This window comes from Pseudopodoces humilis, chromosome 5, assembly GCF_049639895.1.
Source record: "Pseudopodoces humilis isolate 2021_Gansu_Grassland_sample_001 chromosome 5, ASM4963989v1, whole genome shotgun sequence".
NCBI lineage: Eukaryota > Metazoa > Chordata > Aves > Passeriformes > Paridae > Pseudopodoces > Pseudopodoces humilis.
Window position 1 is genome coordinate 59,961,803 of NC_142204.1, and position 21,117 is coordinate 59,982,919.

Consider the following 21,117-nt stretch of genomic DNA (forward strand, 5'->3'; position numbering starts at 1 on the left):
CATGGCTTTGTAAATAAAATAATTTATATGTTTGTAAGAAACAGATGGGGTTTGTCATTATTTCTCTTTGCAAAGCAAAAATGGTGTGCATTGCAAGACTGCTCTTTCTCTTCCCAGAGGCTGAAATACATTTGCAGATGCCCTGCACTGAGAATTCCATGGTAGTTCAAAAGATCTGCCCAGCTTTCCGTACAGGGCTGAATTCCCCTGGGATTATTTTTGGCATTCATGTCTAAAATATTTCTGTATTTATATGTCAAGACACATGCAGTAATCAGCTACTGAGGTTTTTTGCACTTATAAACCATTTTTAAATTCCTTTGCTTAGCTGAATGCATTTTCTTATTCCTTACCAGTGTAAGAATTAACTTTGTTACAGCTGCTAGATTTAGGAATTCTCACTTCAATGGGCAGTACAAATTATAACCAGTCTTTTTATCATCATTAATACTAAAACTGCAGCTCTTATCTAGGCATTAAGATTCTTGTTCTGTGCAGAGCCTGTTCCAATTACAGATCAAATGAGACTTAAATTGCTCATTGGCTCAACAGCTCTGCAGAGAGGATTGCAGTTTTTTCTCTCGCAGTCACCCTCTTCTGCAAATCTGGGGACGATGTACATTTTCATGCTCCTTTTTTGAAGTATCTAGAAACTGTCTTGGAGATGCTGTAGGGAAGATGCTCACAATTACAGTACCTTTTCCAAAAGCAAGCAATTTGGACTGCAACCTGCATTTTTGTGTACACACACGCAGAACTGGCAGAGGAGATAGGAAGCTGGGCTGCCCTGCAGGAAAAGGGAATTGAAGGAGGGAAATTTTACCTGCTAGGTAAACAGCTTTTTTTGTCAGGTGTCTTGCATTTTCTGAGACCTGTCACAAAAGCTAATCCTAAATTTCCTCTTTACTGTCCAATTCATGCCTTGATCTGAGATACTCTGAGATACTCGTATTTTGAATGCTTTTTTTTTTTTTTAATCTTTAGTTTATCTTTTCCACTACAGAAAAAAAATTAATATCATGAAGTAGCAGTAGATGCTGAAGTTTCATCTGATAAAAGTGGTCCCCATGTATGGCTAAAAAGTAACACTGTTCATAAGATGCTTTGCTATTTCTAGCAGCCATTAGAAATGAAAACTACATCCAAGAAAACAGAATATGGCTGATATATTAGTTGGATTCGTTTCTTGCCATTGTTGCTTATGGCCAGCAAAAGTTGAAGACCACTGACTTTACTTCCCAAAAATGAATCAGATTTTCAGTTCTTGTGGGTTTGTTGGAATAATCTTTAAGCTGTTCTCGTATTTGGAGCTGGGTTTCCCCTCCTTTTTTTGGTTATGTACAAGTATTTTGCTTGTATCACTCCTCTCCTGCTTGTATTCTCTAACATGCTCTAAATATCACCAATTTTAGAGAAAGCAGATCACACTGTAACTTTACTCATTGCACTGTAGTTTTTATGCTTCTGTTTGTACCTTTGAAGTATTTATATTAGAAGAAAGTCATTGCTGTGTGCAACCAGGATCTGTTTTATTCTTCCAAATCTGTCAGGATTCACAATTGGAAAAAATGCCAGATACTGATTCCAGAAATATTTGGAGGAGCGTCATACAACACATTCAGACTTCAGAACACAAGAATGTTTATTTCATGCAAATTTTTCTATGCTGTTTTGCTCCTTGAATACTTCCTGAAAGGAACAATTCAAAGTATATGCAGATGTCTTTTAAAAGATACTTTCCTAAGTAGAAGAAAGCTAAAGCTGATCATTCAGCAGCAGGTCCCAGTCTGCCCTTTGACTGGATGATCCATGGCAGATGGTACTGGGTTCTTCTCATTTTGTAATGCACCACAAATGACACAGGCTGCATTCTCTTGTGTGGGGGTTTTGTTCTTTATGACTGACCCAAAAATCTTTAGCCCTTGTCTGCGATCTGTTGTCCCTACAGAAAGGAGAAGAGAAGCTTTAGAGGAAGTTTGCCAGCAATAATAGTCAGGATCCAGGAAACTTGATTTGAGGGTAAGGACACCTGTAGGGATTTGAGATGGGGCACCACTTTCAGCTGTGCCCTTGGCCAGTTTCCCAAATGTGACATATTAAAAATACATCAAATAAAATAATTTTTTTAAAATTCAATTTTTTAAAATAAAAATTAAAAATTCAATCTGGGTTTGACTAACTTGGAGCAGTTGCTAACATGGTTGATATGACACCACAAGGGTAGTTTTTCAGAAAAGCTGTTTATCATGGACAAAGTGTGTTTACAGAACCCACAGGTGTGAAGGCCTTTTGGTGTAAGTACAAAGAATGGCCTGGTGAACATGGGAGCAGCCCTGGGAGTCCCATGCCGGCATCAGCTCATTTCCAGCCTGGCCCTACTGAGGCAGCAGATGAAATGGTGATGGAGGAGACATCACTGCAGAAGAGAAACCATCATCCCTTCCCAGTGGGAAATTTCCTCGGTGCTGATTTGGAGAGTTCTGGCAGAGGTGAGTGAGATAGGTCACTACTGGGAAATGACAACACAGGCTCAACCTCTTTGCCTTTCCCACCACTGGTGCAGAAAATTTATATTTATATTTACATTTTATATTTATATTTTATATTTATATTTATATTTTTTTATATTTATATTTACATTTTATATTTATATTTATTTTTATATTTTATATTTTATATTTTATATTTATCTTGCCTCAGTTCTAAGCTGTTCTCAACAGCCTACACAAGAAACCTTCCCCTCTGGTCAGCTCTGCTCTTAAATTGTAATTATTTGCCTTCTTTTTTTTTAGTTTTCTCTTATTTTGACCCATAATCAGTTAGGGAGTTTTGTAGTGTGGTTTCCTGGGCATTTGGGGTTTGTGTTGTTTTTATAATCTTGCCTTTAGCTACTCCTTCCATGTTACTTTTCTTTAGGATTTGTGTTGTAACACCAACAAGGGCTCTTCCTGGTAACTCTGCTTTTACAAAATACTGACTGACTACAGTTAGAGTAGATGTGTGGATTTCCAGTCAAGTACAGGAAAAAAAGGGGTTACTCTTCAGAAACAAACCTTTAGAGATGCACAATCCATACTTACTTCTGCTTCTTAACTGCATTGCCCACCTTTTTGTTGCTCAAAATGTCTATTTGAGCCATGGGTTGTCAGAGACACTGAGGCAATGGCATCTGACTTAGATGGACCTCAGATCTCTCCCACCCTGTGTGGTGTGAACTCCTTCAACAGATACTGCTGGAATAAAAGCATCTGTGCTTTGAAGAGCTATGGGCTCAGGGCCTTACTTAAACAGGAAAATATACTGTATATATCAAAGAATGCAGACTTCTGCTCAGGTAACTTCTTTTTTCCCCTTAGCCTTCAGCAGGAGTCCAACCACAGTTCCAGGAAATCAGCTTCATGGCTTTTCAGCCAACTGAGAACTGGACAGTTCTGTGACAGTAAAGTCTTCTGATATCCAACTAGGCACTTTGTGACTTATTTCTCCTGGACTCACAAACAAGAAGTACTTTTGTAGTTTATTTTCCCCAGTACATGATTTCTGATGGCAGGTTTAGCCTTTATTTTGCAGCTGACTGGGTGAAAGAAAAACAAAAAAGCCAACATTCACAGCTTAGACTGATGACTACGGGCTCTTGTTCTTCTAGAAAGGACTAGAATGGCACAAGTGGTGATCCAGCTACTGAAGTACATCAAGGACAATTTTTTGACAGAAGGGCTCAACTAGCAGAGGGGGGCTATGCTAGACATGCTGCTCACACCTAAGGAAGGGCTGCTGGGAGCATTGACCCTGGTGGCAGCCTTGGCAGCAGCGACTACAATATAGCAAAAGCTTAAGATTCTGAGGGAAGAGAGGAAGATGTTGCAGCCCTGGAATTCAAGAGAGCTGACTTTGTCTCCTGCTACCATTTTGTTGGCAGAATCCCTCAGAAGACTGACCCAGGAGAGTTAGCTGAAGCACAGGAACAGTCCATTCTGATCTGCAGGAAGCTGAGCAGACATGGGATATAGTCAGGAGCTCTCCATTCAGCCATGCTGGCTAAGTCAGAGGCAAAAGGCAAATACAAAGATTGTGGAAGCAGGGGTGGACTACTTTAGCAGAATAAACACTGCGTAGGCATGGTGAAACAGAACCAGGAAAACCAAAGCTCAGTTGGAGTTGGAACTAGTGAGGGATGTTAAAGATACTTCTAGAACATTAACATGGAAGGAAATGTAAAATGTGAGCCCCACGGCATGTGGTAGTTAACCCGGTGACAGAGAACAGGGAAGTGATGGAGGGACACTCATTGCTACCTTTGCTTCAGGTTTTAACTGGAGAAGTCTGTGCTGAGAGCTTTGGGCATAGCTTGGGCGCTGAGGTACTATCCCCAGGATGTCTGAGTGAAGGACTAGTTATCCTGCATCTCTAGAAGCCTATGGGAAAAGTTGGGCTTGATTCAAGGATACAGGCTGATACCATTCCCATGTAGCTGAGCTCTGGAACACAGCAAATGATGTTCTGAAGTCTCCATTTGGAGACAGTAAAAACTTGAAAAGGCTGTGAGTAACCTGAGCTGGTCTTTGAAATTAACCGAGTTTGAGGAGGAAAGGGAGTTGACCACAAGATCTCCAGAGGACTTAATTATTCAACTTAATTATTCCACTGTTCTGTACAGTAAAAACAACCAAAAAAGTTGTTCTGGCTGTTGGAATAATTAATACTCAGAAGCTCAGTATTTCCGTAGTTAAGCAGTTTCCTCTGTAAATAAATATTATAAAATCCCCTGATGAAGAGCTCACCTGTATCTTAGAAGTCCTTGGGGGCACACAGAGGGAAGGTGCAGTGGAGCTGTTCCAAAGCACCTGCAGCAATGGCAGAACCAATCCCTACAGCTCACCCTAGCAGAGCACTTCCCAATGTCCATGCTGAGGAGCAGCACAGGTAAAGCCTTAAAGGAGCTGCTCTCAGCAGCCGTGTGCACAGGAAGCCTGTGGCACATCTGAGGATCTTTCCCAATCTGTATTGCTCCTGTCTTTTCCCACAGCCCTAGGCTTCAGTCTTCTGACACTCCCATTTGAAAGAACATGTCCATCTGCCTGTTTCCCCCTGCAAGGTAGTTCTGGAGCCAGATGCATATCTGACCTGCAGTCCCTGTTTCTTTTCATTATTACAACTCTTAAAGGCTCATTGTAGTCTATTTAGCCCTATTAAATTAGATAAAAGGCTTAAATTATTAGTGATATTCTGTAGAAGACTCAGCTTCTGTCACAACAGGTATTAAGCCTTTTAAACAAATTAATTTATATAACCAGGACACTTTAGACAAATGAAAATAATTTAGTCCTTTAGTTCTTTATTAAAACTCATTTAGCAGCATCTCTATAATAGAACCAGAATAATTTCAAATGTTTGTCAAATCCTGTTTTTCTCAGCTTCCAGAAGTTCAATTTCTCTTACAATAGCCCATGCGAGCTCTATACAAATTATCCTGAACTATCATACTTTTTATCCATATACATGGATAGCTGATACTATCATTATATGAACTGAAGATAATAATTTATTACATAAGTAATAAATACGTGATTCATTATCAGAATATTTTTTCAAGTAAATAAATTGTGCTTCCTTAATAGGGGAATAGACTTTTAAAAAATACATTTCTTGTTAACCAAATTGGGGTCACTCTGTTTAGTGATTTATATTTTTTTTTTAACCATTCCTCAGGGAAACATACTTAAATCTGTAATTCCTGTGCTTATTCTTAAAATTTTAGCTTTAATGTGTGTTTCATACTGGTTATTTGTTGACCACTAAAGGAGAAACAACTTTTGCCAAAAGCTGGTTTCTTTGACCCAAACACTGTCCTACCTACCTACCATTATATCATTTGGTCCTTCTTTTCCTGTCAATCTTCCTATCCTCATTTTCAATAATGTATTTTCCAGATCTCTATTTCTCCTCTGCTGACCAACTCTTCTCCTGTTCGTACTTCTCCACATTTCAATCTGCACTTTGTCCTATGGCTCCTTTTGGGGAAAAAATTTTGCTAGTGCTTTGTGAACTCTGCAGAAAGGAATAGAAAGACAAATGCAGGAATGGATTGAGTAACTGTGGAATGTTTTATTTAGGAAAAGGAGATTTCCGTCACTGCTTGGCAACTGTCATAGGAGGCAACTGTTAGAAACCTACAGTTCCTCTAGCCCTAATTGAGACTCAAACCAAGTAGCATAGTCATTTAAAATACTAAAGAATACATACAGCACATGGCTCTACAGCTTTGGATGCTTTCTCCCACTTTATCTAAAAAAAAATAAGTGAATTCTATTACTGTCTTGTGATAGTTTTGGCAAATAGTTAAATATATTTAGCAGCAGTCTTTTCATAGGAATACTGTTCTTCTTTACTATATGCTCATTTATCACTGTTGGATTTTATTTGATGGCAGACAGTTATATATTTGTAGATTTCCTTAATTTTGTTTTAGTGAGATGCTTTACTTGATTATGGTTCTATTAACAGTGGGTAGTACAGTCAAAAGCTTCTTTCATGTCTCTTCTCTGTTTGCAGAGGCTATGCCGCAAGGCTCAATAATGGTTTTAAAATGCAAACTCTCTTACTCTCCATTACTGGCCACTGGTTTTGCACTTCGTACGGGTGTGGAGCACTGGGAACATCCTGGCAGCCCCTCACACCGCGGGGATGAACCAGGGCTGTGCCCGCGGAACGGTGAGAGGTGAAGAAGGTGGTACCGCCGGTGGAAGGAAACGCGGCTGGAGCTAAGAACGCAGAAACACAGAACCCTTAGGGCTGGGAGAGATCATCCTGCCCAACTCCCCTGCCCTGCAGCAGGTGAGACGGGAGCGCACCCAGGCGGGTTTGGAATGTCTCCAGAGGGGGAGACCCGCGACCGCCCTGGGCAGCTGTTCCAGTGCTCTGTCACCCTCACGTAAAGTTCTTCCTCATCCTGAGGTGGAACTTGTGTTTTTTCTATGGACAACGCTACCCGACCTGTCCCTGGCATCGCTGAAGAGTCTGGCACATCCTCTTGGCAGCGGCCTTTGAGATATTTGTTGCATTGAGAGAGGATATCATTAGTCTTCTCCAGACTAACAGGCCCTCAACACCTGCACACGCATTAAAAAGAACCGCGTGTAATTTGCTTTCCCCACGAACCAACGCAGAGCCGGGACCCAGCCGGTAGCGAGGCGTGGCTGTTCCGGTGCTAACGTGACGACTTCCAGGAAAGTCAGTTTTTCCTTCCCCTTCCCGCTCACCCCAGCGGAGCGTCCCGCTCCTTTGCTCGCCCTCCTCCCGCCCCGTGCCCGCCCAGCTCCCGCCGCGGGCCCCGCTGCCGCCTCACGCCGCCCCGGCACCGCGGCATGGCGACGGCCGAGGAGCAGAGCCGCGAGTACCTGCGGCGGCACCGGCTGCCCGAGCTGCTGCACCGCCTCGGAGCGCTGCTGCTCTTCCACCGGCCCGGTGCGCACGGGCCCGGCCCCGCCGAGAGCGGGGCGGCAGCGGGGGCGGCGGGGCCAGCGGCCTCCGCTCCCCGGCTGAGGGCCCGGTGCCCGCGGGCACTCTGACCTCGTTGCAGAAAGGCCACGCGAGTTCCTGATCCAGGTGCTGGAGAGAGTAAAGGCTGGGAGACGAGCCGAGGGCGAGTACCCGTTCCTCATGGACGAGGCCAACGTGGACGCCATGTTCAGCCTGCTGGATGTCCTAGGCCAGGGCCACATCAGGCCCGCGCAGTACAGGGAAGGTGCGTCCACCTGCACCCCTGCTCACAACAAACTGTTTGCTTGCACAGAATTATTAAAATAGTTTCCAAGTTACCCATCTGTATACTTTAGAATTATCCACACAGCTGCCCACAGGACCTGGAACTTGGGAAAGTTGAATGTTACATGTGGTTGTTTCCTACACAGAAGTTACATGTTATGCTACACGTTTACCTTCTGTTACATCAAGGCACCTTTAAATTTCAGTTTGTCTTTCCAAAGACTCATATGAGAAATTCTCTTTTGTTAACTTTAGCTCTTAAAACTTTGGGACTGAGCACTGAGGATTTGGAGCTAGATGATGACGTGCTTATCACACTGGATGTATTCAAGGAAGGAATGTAAGTTTAATTGAAATCGTGGGGGTTTTTTGGGGGGGGAGGGGGTACATATGCATAGAAGATATTTTACTGAGATTTATTTTTTATTTACAAAACTACATAATTAAAGGACTTGCTAGTTTAAGCTTGACTGTGTCACTTTGCATTGCAAGATTAAAAAAAGGTCAGTGATTGCCTGACCTTCTTGCCATGCTGTAAGGTGAACCAAACTCCATGCCCTCCACCAGCTCAGTTTCAGGATCTTCTCATGGTACCTGCCCCTAGGTCAGAGCAAGGGTCATCAGGCAGCCCAGGGGTTAAAATACGGATCTAGAAATGTGGAACAGGGAGACCCTGTTGTCTTTGTCAGGGGTGGTACCACAGCTGGAGATTAAATAGGTTCAGAGTTCAAATAATTCCTCATAGTCAAGGTATGGTTCTAGAAGCGATTTTTTTAGTAACTGTTGCAATTGCTGAAAGGTAATGAACTAATAATATTAATTATCTAACTAGAGATTTTCTTTTTCTGTCTTAGGAAGAAAAAGATGCTGGAGAGCTGGTCTGTGTATTAGTTTGAGCAGTGGTCTGCTATATATATATATTAAGAACAGGCATCCTTCCCAGTTTTTCTTCTGGTTTGTCAGCTGTGAAGTGTTGATTTTAAGCAATACTCTCTTTTTCTAATCTTCCCCACCCTTCAGAGGAGCAATCAGCTGAAAAGGACAAATGACAACAACGTGTTCATGTCGAGAAGGCACTGAAGGGAGTATCTTTAAGAACTGCTGTTCTTAGTATAATTAGACAGTTAAAAAAAGAAGTAGAGATGTCTTACGCAACTGAAATAGTATTTTGGAGTTTCCTCTTTCAGATTATAGTTTACAGTAAAGAATTGTTACCTGTTGGCTCATTACCACTGAATAAAATCAAGTTTGTTTTTGGGCTGGTGCTGGGTTTTGGTTTTCAGGTATTTTTAAGGAAAAAACAAGGTATGACAAATGTCCACAGGTAAATACCAAGTGGTATTTTCAAATTTAGCACACACTATGCAATTTATATGGAGAAACTTAAAAAAAAGTTAGGAGATTGTTTTTTTCTGTACAAGACTATCTTAATTTGTATGAACAAAACAGTGAAATATTCCTTCTTTCTGCATTGATTATATACATTTTAATACAGAACATCCATTACCTGGATTTTGGAGTTGTGAAACATCTGTGTTTAACTGAAGACCAACCAGTTCATAGGGAACATTAGCCCACATTGTACAAAAATGCATTTACAGTGTAAATACTCAGTGTTCCTTAGAATGATATAGCAAACACTGACAAGGCGGACTGTTCATTAGAGATGAACACAGTTTTAGCTTCCAAATGCAGTGGCAAGGTGGCTATGGAAAATAAGATCTGCACAGTTCAACACCAAGTCATTTTGAGTTGTTTTTTTTTTTAACTGTATAGAATAAGGTGAAAGATCAGATTAAAACATTCTCTCAGCATACATAATTGAAATAAATAAGTATTTAAAGATATCTGCTTTGCTTTTGCTTGGAATAAGTAATCTAGACCAAGTTATTAACCATTTCTGAAGAAATCTTTATTTTCCTGTATTTGGCCAACTAGCTCTCAAACTAAGAAGAATCTCAACATCCCTTTGAGACAGTTTATAAACTCCAAGTTCATTTAGTGCTGCTGTTGCAGACGGCTGGCTTGGCTTTAATGATTCATTTTCTGAAGCTGACTGTAGGACATCCTTCAGAAGCAAGGCAGAGCCAATATTCAGGTTCAGTATAATGCAGGCTTCTTTTATGCTAGAGGAAAAGTTACATGGATTAATGTAAGCAGCACAAATTTAAATGTAACAAAAAACCTTCCATGCTCCATGTTGGTTTAAAAATATTCAGATTTCAGCCCCAATTAGATGAGGATTTTGAAGCTAGACTCTTTAGGAGACTGTGGGCTAGGAAAAAAGACTAGCCAGAAAGAAACTAGCAGCTTCTCATCCACGACAGCAACTAGACTGCTACACAAGACAATCCTGAGGAAGAACATAGTTTAAAGTAGTCCTTCTAACAATAAAGTTTGTTGTGTTGTAACTGTATCTTTGACTAGTTTTTTCGGCCCAAGTTTCAGAGGTTTGTGCTACTTAATATTTCTTCCATAATTTTATCTAGACATCCTGACTGCACAAAATACTCCAAGACATGCCAAAGTCTGTTGCTGTCTGAGTTTTTTCCTAGTTGAAAACGTCAGATGCATGAATGATCCATGCCTTTAAAGTGTGGATCAAAACTAACTGTGAAAACCACTTGGTTTTAAGTAAAACACTTGCATTTCTTTGGACACTCACCAGTAGATCAGAAGTTTGCCTACTTACTGCTTGAAGTAGTTTTCTGGCCTCTTGCAGTAGTGTGAAAATAAGGGGAACAAATTCCGACTCATGTCAAACTGGAGTTGTGCTGCTCCTCCTTCATTGAAATGATTTGCCATAATGATCTACAAACACAAAAGAGGTGCATCTGCTGTTTAAGCCAGTCACTGAAGCCTACATTGCATTGCACAGGTCACACTGATACCCACTTCCTGATAGATGTACAAATCCACTTTCTCTGCAAGCATTTGCCAGAAAATTTTAAACAGTGAGTGGCAGAGCTGCTGCTCCAATTGTAGCAAACGGTCTCGCAGTGTCTGCAACATCGGGCACGCTGTGCTTGACAAAGACATCACTGCTTGCTCTGCTTGAGAGGGTAAAGACAGCCACCTAAAAGAAACCATTGCACTGCAGTTGTTAGAATTAAATTCATATTACAACAACTGAAGTTAAAATTACCCGTTAAAAAAAATCTTACCCATTTGCAATGTTTCAGAGACAATTCTTTCCCATTTCTAATCTAAAAGTTATCAGTCTAATGCTATGTTTGAATTTCATTTAATATTAAACTCATGCTTTAGTTATAAAATCTCTGAACATGTCAGTCTAGGGAACCCCATCTAACTTGAAAATCATTGAGTTGTATTTCTTTTACGAAGTACTTCAGAAATTCTACTCAGGAGAAAATATTCAAGAATCCCTAGGAGTCTGTGAAGACAGAACAGTCATGACAGCCCATTTTGCATAAAATCTTCAATACAACTATGAAGAAAATAATTCCCGCTCAAAATAGAAAACTAGAACGATCCAGAATCTTTCCTAGGGTTTTTAACTAATGAATGCACTAATTGTGGAACTACTTTAGAAAACACAGCATGACAATGTTCCCAAGGTAAGAAGGAAGAGAATTTTCCAGAACTCATTACCCTGCAGCTTTCCCACTCCAGAAAAAAAATACTATTATCTATTCTTGCCTTTATTTACCTCAGTATTTTTAACAGGAAATAATACCGTAATATGTGAAGAGATTAAGTAAACAGAATCACCTCTCTTTTTTGTACAGCTTTGCAGCATCTTTGACCTCTCTGAAGACATGATCTACTTGTCGCATCAGCATGTCGTGCTTCAGGCGCTCCAGGAGGTTGATCATGTCATCAAAGACAGAGCTCTCCATGGACGCCAGCTGTCCCAGCTGGAGCTGGCTCACCGTGTCACTTTCTGCACAAACCTCTAGCTCGGCCTGCTGCAGCTGCAAGAAGAACTAGGCAAACAAAACCAGAGAAGAACACCACAGAAAATAATCTTACCCCTTGAACTTTTCATTGGAACTTTGTTAGGCATAGTTCTAGAAAACACTCTCCTCTGGCGCATTTATAAAATAAAATTTTAAGATTTTAAGAACACTTTCTTATCTTTCTCTGTGGTCTTGATTTAGTGAAAAATAAAACATGCTGGTTTAATCCTAGTGATGGAACTGATACAGGTTGCAGATACAACAGCAGATAGGTAAAGAGAACAGATCTAGAGAAATACAGAAAATATATTTTAAGATTGACAGCAGCATGCTTTTAAAAAAAATTCCTACATTGGCCTCTAAGATTTGCAAAAGTAAACTTTAATAGTAATTTTTTAGCAATAATTATTCATTGAATCATAAATTTACTGTGCTGACAACAGCAAGAAAATTGAATTTATCAAGATCAATGTGACATTGTGGTAATAGGTAACGGTGTTGGTTTTGCTTTTACGCAGATCAAGACAGTGTAGTATATGCAGTTATACAACATGAAGGCTTCTGTCTTGTCAAGATAATCCCCTGCTAGAGCCACAGCTTCCTGTGAAGACAGTAAGAATTTGGAGGTTCCCACAGCACACACAATGCCTTGTTCTGAACACTCCATGTGTAACAGGTTTTTTGACCTTTAGCACCAATAGTCTTAGAAAAACTGAAATTCTGCACTAGGCCATGCTGCCAGCAGGCTGTTGTACAGCAGTCACTAATTCCCAGTTATCAGTGAGTGGCCTTTCTGGGCCACACCTGAACCATGTTGCAACACAGATTACCCACATGGTATTTGTCTAAGGTCTCCTAACATGGGAGGAATTCAAGCACTAGGCAAAGGCTGTTGCTCTTGTTCAGACATCTCCAAAATCAATTCATTTTTTTTTACAATAAAAAGCATTTAAAAAGAACTAGTATTTTGTCTCTTCAGATTGTTCCATTTCCCAGGCTCTCTCTGCATTTCCCTAGAAAGTTTATAATCGGCATCTTAGGCCTCAAACAATAACCCGTCCTTATTTATACATCTTTTACTAAATCCAAATTTATGTCTCATTCTATTTTTTCAGCAATTAATTCTCTTAATACACCTAAAAAGTGATGAAAATAAAATGTCTGTTACAAAACAAACATCCAAAGTCCATTTTTAAATATTTTATTTCCTAAAGAAGATTAATTACTTACTACATTGTCAGCCCAGTCTGCCAACACTGTTGCTATATAGTTAACAGCATTAAGGATTGCACAGTAGCGGAATCCTAAGGAAGCTCTTGTCTCTTCCTTCATTACTTGAGTTAATCGTATCCTGAAATCATCAACTAACTCCTTCTGTAGGCCCAGGAACTGGAGTTTTCTGGAAGCTGTTGGAAGATTCTTATACCTGTCTGGAAAGACATTAATAAAATGTTTTTAGGCTTTCCAACAGTAAATAAAAGCTTTTCAAAAAGAAACATTACAGGCACATTACTGTACCACCTCACACCTATGAGAACATAATATAGTCATTATTTAAATGTCAGTATTTAAAACAGTTGATATTTCAATGTTTTCAGGGAAAGTGTTTGCCCATGCAAAAGCTAAAAAGGCAATGACTTTCTTCCCCCTCCTCATTCCATGAGCAGTTTATATTCTAACACTTGAAGCAATGTGTGGTAACACCACACCCTCCATGGCGGCCCCTAAAGCTTCCTCACACAGAGAAAAGACAAAGCCATTTCAGATGCAACTGTCTCCTGAAGACACACTTGCTCTTATGTACTGTTGCAAAAAAAGAGAAGTTACTTAATAGCTTCTGAAGTCTCACAGATTCGAAAGGACTATTAGCATTTATTACTGCATTGCAACAAATTATATTCTGCCAACTATGAGAGAATATGGTAAATATCAAATGTATATTTTTAATTATTATTTTGCAAACATGTTACTAGGTCAAGATTATTCATGCATGAGTTGGTGTCCAAAATACAAAATGAACAGGAAGGTTTTATTAAGGTGCAGACATGACAACTTTGCAACATTACTTGGTGATTACTGCTGACAATGAATATTTAGTAAAGAGGTCTGTTAGCTGAAAGTTCTTTACTGTTCATTACAAACAAGAGCAATGCCCATAGATATAATTACCTGTTATAACTAACAAGAGAGTCATGAAAGTTTCAGCACAGTCTGGAACTTTCATTTCATCTACATCGGTGATATCTTTGTATTGTGATATCCACGCAGCCTCTGATGAAAGCATAGAGTCCATCTTCTGAAGAGCAACTGAGATGCAAAAAACTTGTAAGTTAAGTTTTTAATTAAAAAAACCAAAAAACTAACAAAAGCCCCTCTAAAATATATCAAAATAAAAGCTTTATCTCTAGTAAATTAAGTTCTGCATTATCAGTTTATAAAAATTACTGACAACTCGTTTCATACAAAACCAGCTTCAATGTATCTGCATTTGCAACACTGTTAACAGAATGAAATGTCAGAATTGACTGGGGGATTTGATTTGTTTTTTAATAGTTGGCTTGTTCCTTTCCAATATACTAATTTTTCATTTCTCAGAAACTAATGCCTCACCCTTATTTCTGTTTAAAGTCCATCTCTGTCTGTGCACACATAACATTTGTCTAAAAATAAGCCCACCTGACTGCATACAGCTTAGGGGCAAGAGTGCCACAAAATACAGAAGTACTGTTGAAACCAAATCAATTTTTATTCAGAATAATTACAGAGCATTAAAATACCTATGGTTTTGTTAGTAGCCCTGTCCAAGTGACTTATCCTATTTAAGAATTGTAGCTGTGTAAGTAGACACATACTTTCTGACTGTGCAACATAAAGGCCAAAAAAATGCACTGGAAATCTTACATTTTTTTTCCACTGTTAGCCACCTTTGGAAGCAGGATTCTTCTGACAGAATATGCATGCAACTGGGAAAGCTCCTAAGATAACCATGAACGCTGTATAACTCTCTCTCAAATAGAAGTACCTCATCCACAAGGTGACAAAAGAGTGTATCATCATACAACAGGCAGGGAATATCAGCAGCCAACTTCTCCAAAATCAGCATTACTAGAGCACGAGAGAATTCAAGCTTTGGAAAGGAAAGAAGTGAATGTCAGAGACAGGAAGTACTGACATGTGCAAATACATACACAAGAAACTGCTACTAGACTTAGTCTCACCACGTACACGTTTCTAGTGGAAATGGGCCTACACAAATATCTATCAGAGGCTTAGATATTTATATTCATATTTACAAACCATTTAATTACTTACCCCAGCATTCACTGAAGATCCTGCCTTGTCCAGTATTGGCTGGATTTTTTCATCAAGGAACTTTGAATGATTTCCAATCCACATAAGTACTTGTGTTAAATACCACTCAGGCTTATTCAAAAAAGAAAAGACATTATTAAATGTCTCCAAACATATATCCAAGTGCTACTAGTATTTTAGTACAAATTTAAAAAAATGCAACTCCTTCCCTGCCTTCTCTTGATCTCAGGTCACCCAAGTCTTTCACTCTGTTTTACTTAACTTTCATTTATATAAAAGCATTGTCAGAAAAATATTTCTGGATTTTCACTCTCTTAAATGTACCAAATATTGTGTCTCTCAAGCAAAAATTCCATTTTTATTTCTCCTTTCTCTACTGCTTTCTTACTCATAAGAGCCTTGTTTCTGCTTCATACGCTTCTTCCTGTTATCCTGTGTGGCCCTCATTTCTTGGTACAACAAAAAGGATGCGCTCCTGAGAAAAGCTCTGTTCTTATTGTTATTGTACCTAACCTCAGCCCCACCTTCCCCCTAGAAGTGGGGAATCACTTCTTATTTCACATTTTAATGCCTTAAAGCTTTTTCAGTTTCATCACCTAAAAATATGGGCTTCAGGTCTTGATGAACACTTCTTTCAGCGTTAGTGCAACTGGAAGCAGTTCCTGTTTTCCTCACTCCCAACAACTAAAGAACCTTCTGCTGAGGTGCACTCACATTTTGTGTGTCTGTTTCTCACCTCTGTATTCATTTTCACTTGTCTCATCCATTTTACCATGCTTGGGTTGTTGGGTTTTTTTGATGATCCTTCCCCAGCTGGGCAAGGTCATTGTGAACTCTGAGCCTCTCCTCTGAAATACTGTTAATCCTGTCCAGGTTGCTGTCTTTTAAATATTTTACATTGTTTTTGTTTTTTTTTTTTATTGCATTATCCAAGTAATTACTTATCAAAAAAACCCAAAAACCAATCCAAACCCAAATTTCAGCAAAGCCTTGTTGAAATATCTTTCTGACCTGCATCTAGATTCCCTGTAAACTTTCCTTAAAAGTTGTTCTTCTTTAAATAGTTGTTCACCTACTGTTGTTTGCAAATTCAGTATCTTGAACATAATTTTCCATTTGCTTTTAAAATAATTTTTGTTCATATCTAAAACACCTTTTTCACACTGACCTACACAACAGTATTTTAAAAGCTCTGTAGTAGCATCTGTCAAGACTGCAAATGTATTTAGATTTACACAAAATGGTGATCATAAGCAGACTTGGGCAACAGGACTTGTAAAAAACAGCTCTCAAACTCTGCTCCAGATGTGTTACAGTGGCATTAGTGCAATAAAACCCATTCCAATGCTAATTCTCAAATAAAAATCCTCAGTCCTTGAAGGCACAAATACACAAAAAGTGAGTCAGTTTCCAACAACTCGGCATCTTGTTTTATGTCAATTAAAAAAATTCAACCCATTAAAAAAAATAATTATTTAACAGTACCTTTAGACTAATCCCATTTCATATCCTAACTGCAGAATCCAATATTTTCAGATACATGAAGGTAGCCAAACCAATGCCAAAAATCAAAGTCACAGCCTTTGAGCTCAGGAAATACAGAACAGTGCAAAACCATTTTCAACAAGACAGAAGAAATTAATCAAAACCTGTGAACAGATGGGAGTCAGTCGAAGATTGTAATACTGCTTTATGAAGGATCTGGGCAAGGGAAAAATATTGCCTCACTCAGAGAATATGCCTGTGTCTCTGAAAAGTCTCAAAGTGCTATCTTGATGTCTGCCAACACTTAGGTAGGCACAAGAACTGCAAAGGATTCAAAGAATCCTGATTTTGGAAAATGTGAAATCCATACAATTTAAACACAACCATCTAGAGGTTGCTTAGAAAGCAATTGAGAAATGCCAAACCACTTTCTCACATACCTTGTTAAGAACATTGGTTTGTTTATTTCCAGTGAAATGATACTTGAATCTTTTCTGAAGAGGATTCAGCATGATCTGTATCGGAAGGACAATTGGTGGTGAAGGGGGTAAAGGGTACTTTTCTGGCAACTGTTTAGGTTTGGTTAATAGCTCATCTCTAAGTTTGACAGTCAAGGATGGACATAAGTGTTGAATTATCCCAGCATCATCATTTTACTAGACAAACACTTCTTAGTTCTACAGCATCGACTGAAGGCAGTATTATGAAAACAATACAATTCCTCAAATATAAAAGATATTTAAAATATTCCACTTTACATAATATTAAATATAACTCAGGCCATTAGACATTATTTATTCAATGACAATACACACTCCTTAAGTCCGTTTGATTTAGGAAACTTATAAGAACCCAGCAAACCACCATTGTCAGAAACAAACACAGTGGCTGTCCAAGAGACACACTTATTCATATTTGTTAAAGGAGAATAAAGACTCCTGGGATTAATAAATGCAATACATGATTTCCCATTTTCATGTAATAGATTTAAGTGAGCCAGTCTGCCAAACCAAAATTGGTGCCAACTCAGGATTGTGTACAATGGCCTTGCACCTTTCCACTACATGATTAAAAAAACCAAAAAAACTGGCAGCCATAGTCACACATACAAAGACTTCATTGAGCTTTAATTTTAACTAATTTTTTGTGAATTATTTAATTCATAAAAATCAGGAACAGAATGAGCGGCAGTGCCCTCTAAGCAACCTCAAAGGCAGACTATGATTGTTGCACAACAGAAATCCTTATGCAGTCTCCCCTTTTTGTAAAGTCTCCTTCCAAGACATGTATGTTTAGTTTTCCCTCTTTTTCTTCTGGGGTGAGACATATTAAAGTGATTAAAGCTGATTTCATATAAGGCTATAAAAGGGAAAGCATTAACTGTGGCTAATAAAACACACATCACACCATTTTTTCATTAACATGCATGGGTAATGGTACCAAACAGTGTAAGGCCAAATCCTCATGCAACCTCAATTGTCAGCTACCATGAGAGCACTGGATCTGATGATTTGGAGTTAAAATGTTGCTACTGACAAAAAGGACGACTTTGGCACTTGGCTTTTTCTAAATGCCAAAAAAAACCTAAACAAAAGCCCCCACAACATTCTAATGTTAATACAAAGCAACATAAATTATGTCTCTAGGGAGAGTAAAATTTCAAATAAATCTCCTTGAGAATGTGAATCTCTAACAGTTTTTATACATGCTAAAATACACCACAAGAATTTAAAAGGATACGAGGTTTGCAGTTTCAGAAGCTGACAGAACAGCATCTCCAAGTTGTTGTACACCTCAGGAGCGTTGGCTGGTGCAGCAAGGCCAAATGTCTGGGACTGAGGTGGCCCCACAAAGGGCCAGCGGAGCTGTGTCAGCACCTCCTCGAAGTCACTGCGACATAAAATAAGCACTTGGATGTGAACTTACAGTACAATGTAAAGATGAGGGAGTCACAGTATCTCTCTTACCTTGTCAATTTGTCCTTAAGGATTTTATGCCAGAATTTAACAGTGGATCTCACAAAAGCAAGAAGATGAGAACAAGATGACTCCTGAAGTTTAATATCCAGTTCTGCCATGAATGCTAGAGTACTGGCTGCCTCTGGAACATTGTTGGTCATCAGGTATTGCTGAATGCTATCACTATAAAACACAAAAAAGTCAAGGCCGAATATTCATTAATGATAACAGAAAATAATAATTTGTGTATTGAAAAGTGAAGACAAAAATTTCTTGAATTTAAAATATTTTAATAATGGGATAAACCAGGTTACCAGCCTCAGAACATATATACAGTACTCAGAAATTTTACCTCAGCTCTTCTATGCGAGAAATCCACTTGAGGTAGGCCAGATGTCGCTCGATCTCTTCGACCTGACCAATCAGTACATCGAGATCCTCCATCCATGGCTCAGCTTTCAGCAAGTGGCTATTGATGGACTCAGACAGAACAGTTTCTTCCTCTAGAAGCTGACTCAGAGACTTTTTGGAATCTTCCGCATTCTTTAAGGCATTCTGAATTCTTTTAGGAACTTCTGACGAAACTGTAAGTACCTGCATTGACATAGAAGTATTAATGCAGACATAAAACCATTGCACTGTGTAGAGCAGTACCATTTGAGATACGGATACATTTAATTTAGTTTCATATTCTTATTCATATTCTCAGTCATGTAACATGTTCAGAAGAAGGAAAAAAAAAAACCAGAAAGATGCTTACCTGTTCCTCTAAATGCTTTTTATTTTCAGATAGCTTTTCAATCAGACTATCTAGCTTCCCCAGTGACTCATAGTCATTTCCAAGTTCTCTTTCCACAAATTCAGAAACATAGTATGGAATATCACAGTGGTCTAGATCTCTAGTGACTTCTTTCTTTTTAACAGCAATGCTTGCCATGTTTTCTTTCTCTGCAATACTGAGGATACAGTTTCTAATTAGCCAACACAAAGACAGCACAAACAAATATTATCTACAGAGGAACAAAACTCCATGAAAAACTGGGCAGTTCAATTCAAACTGAGACTGAAATACCATATTCATGAATTATACTGTTTAAATAAGACAATTTGCTGGCTTAAGTCTAATCTGAGGTCTGATAAAACTTTGCTTACATATCCAACTGGTGATTTATTATATATTAACTACCAAAGAGAAATATATCTGTTAATTTCTTCCTTCCCCAAAAGCATGAATTCTATTTAAAATGGTTCAATAAGTAAGTAGTTCCTATATATATATAATACAGAAAACTTAATGAAAGGTACAAAAAAAATACAAGTTGCAAAGGAAGATGTTCCACTTTCCCTTTTCACAAGTTTAGGATATTTCAGAGACACCAACTCATCACTAATGTGTTACTAGCAAAGTATCTATATGGGCCTCACAATAATTTGGAAAGTAAATGCATCACTGAAATATTTACCAAAAAAACCCCACAGAGTATAACATAAAAGATGCTGATCCACACATTTGCCAGCATCCAGAGAAACCTGACATTGAGATGTTCACAGTGAAACAAAAAAGGCAACAATGACAACTGTTTGGCTAGTTCAATCCTCAACTTCTTAGTATCACTTTCAAAACAGTATTTAAAAATAAAAACCTATACACTTACACTTCGTCTGCTACAAGCTTTAATTAAATTAAAACCCCTATTATACTGACAACAGCACAGAGAAAATGGTACAGCTGATGAGCCAGAGTTGCAGAGGCAATAGAGAGCACCAAAAAGAACTAACTGGGTGACCAAGGGTGCTGCAGAGGAAGAAGCAAAGAAAACAGAACAGGAAAACTCCTGTTTGCAGCAACCTAAACATAATATGGCAGGAAGAAAGATAACCGAGCGATGCTGTTTTCATACTTAGGGAAAAGGATCGGGTTACAGGAGAGAGGAACAGGACTCTAGGCGCATCACTCCCAGCAGCTGCCTGCTCAGCCCCGCGGCTCAGCACCCACCTCGGACAGAGGGCTGGGCCCTTCCAAGGGCCGGCTGGAGGCTCTGCGAGCTCCGGGAGGCTGCGAGCGAAGCGACGCCGACCACGGCCCGGGCTGTGCGGCCAGGCAGCCCCTCAGCCCGGCGGCGGCCCGGCTCGCCCTTCCTCCCCCACCACGGGCGCTGGCCGACGAGCCGCCACTTCCCCTCGCAGGATGGTGCCACGGGGACGGGAAGCCCGCGGGTGCCGCCGCCCGGAGCCCTCAGCGCGCTCCCCGCGGCTCCCTGCGGCCGCAGCGCCGCCCCCGCCGCGTCAGCGGCGCCGCGGGTTAGGGAGCGCGGGGCGCAGGCGCGGCGCCGCTCCAGCGGGCCCCGCTTCCCGCCCCCCGGGGACAGCCGCGTGTCCCGCCGGCTCGGGGACGGTCCCGCCCCGGGCTCCGAGGAACACGGTCTGGGGAGAGCCGTGTCCCGCCCCGGGCTCCGAGTGACGCGGCGTGCGGAGAGCCGCGTCCCGCCGGCTCCGGGACTGTCCCGCCCCGTCCTCCGAAGGCCACGGCCTTTCCCCCCACGGCCTCCCCGCCCCCTCCGCACGCAGCCGCCGTGGCCGGCGACATGACTAAACACAGGCTTTGCACTGGGCTGAAAAGGGCAGGTGGACTCTTTAGAACAGCTCCACTGTATTTCTTTTTCCCCCACAAGAAGGCT

The 21,117-nt window shown here is 40.2% G+C and overlaps 2 protein-coding genes across 4 annotated transcripts; one reads left to right on the plus strand and one right to left on the minus strand.

The window, feature by feature from the left end:
• The first annotated feature begins 7,259 nt into the window (after window positions 1-7,259).
• EFCAB10 (EF-hand calcium binding domain 10) lies at window positions 7,260-11,652 on the plus strand. 2 transcript variants are annotated; one of them, XM_088055519.1, is made up of 4 exons: window positions 7,260-7,464; window positions 7,580-7,744; window positions 8,020-8,104; window positions 11,514-11,652. In XM_088055519.1, the coding sequence occupies exons 1-4, from the start codon at window positions 7,365-7,367 to the stop codon at window positions 11,545-11,547; spliced, it is 384 nt and encodes a 127-aa protein (XP_087911645.1). In that variant the 5' UTR covers window positions 7,260-7,364; the 3' UTR covers window positions 11,548-11,652. The 2 variants fall into 2 exon arrangements, with proteins under 2 accessions (XP_087911645.1, XP_005526133.2); XM_005526076.3 differs by lacking the exon at window positions 11,514-11,652 and adding an exon at window positions 8,619-9,019.
• RINT1 (RAD50 interactor 1) lies at window positions 9,652-20,710 on the minus strand. Of its 2 annotated transcripts, none has more exons than XM_005526003.3 (14): window positions 20,436-20,710; window positions 19,200-19,395; window positions 18,792-19,033; window positions 18,449-18,622; window positions 18,222-18,371; window positions 16,922-17,078; window positions 14,997-15,107; window positions 14,586-14,811; window positions 13,854-13,991; window positions 12,915-13,114; window positions 11,497-11,711; window positions 10,660-10,840; window positions 10,457-10,575; window positions 9,652-9,890 (listed from the first exon to the last, which is right to left on the minus strand). In XM_005526003.3, exons 2-14 carry the CDS (start codon window positions 19,374-19,376, stop codon window positions 9,677-9,679), a joined length of 2,304 nt encoding a protein of 767 aa, XP_005526060.2. In that variant the 5' UTR covers window positions 19,377-19,395; window positions 20,436-20,710; the 3' UTR covers window positions 9,652-9,676. The 2 variants fall into 2 exon arrangements, with proteins under 2 accessions (XP_005526060.2, XP_014110697.2); XM_014255222.2 differs by having other exon boundaries at window positions 9,783-9,890; window positions 10,430-10,575.
• Between the last annotated feature and the right edge of the window lie 407 nt (window positions 20,711-21,117).

Coding starts and splice junctions, on each gene's coding strand:
- EFCAB10 (XM_005526076.3), top strand. CDS start 7,365: ATGGCGACGGCCGAGGAGCAGAGCCGCGAGTACCTGCGGCGGCACCGG. Junction 7,465..7,579: donor GCTGCTCTTCCACCGGCCCG/GTGCGCACGGGC, acceptor ACCTCGTTGCAG/AAAGGCCACGCGAGTTCCTG. Junction 7,745..8,019: donor GCCCGCGCAGTACAGGGAAG/GTGCGTCCACCT, acceptor TGTTAACTTTAG/CTCTTAAAACTTTGGGACTG.
- RINT1 (XM_005526003.3), bottom strand. CDS start 19,376: ATGGCAAGCATTGCTGTTAAAAAGAAAGAAGTCACTAGAGATCTAGAC. Junction 19,034..19,199: donor AAAAGCATTTAGAGGAACAG/GTAAGCATCTTT, acceptor ATGTCAATGCAG/GTACTTACAGTTTCGTCAGA. Junction 11,712..12,914: donor CAGACTGGGCTGACAATGTA/GTAAGTAATTAA, acceptor TTGTTTGCCTAG/TTCTTCTTGCAGCTGCAGCA.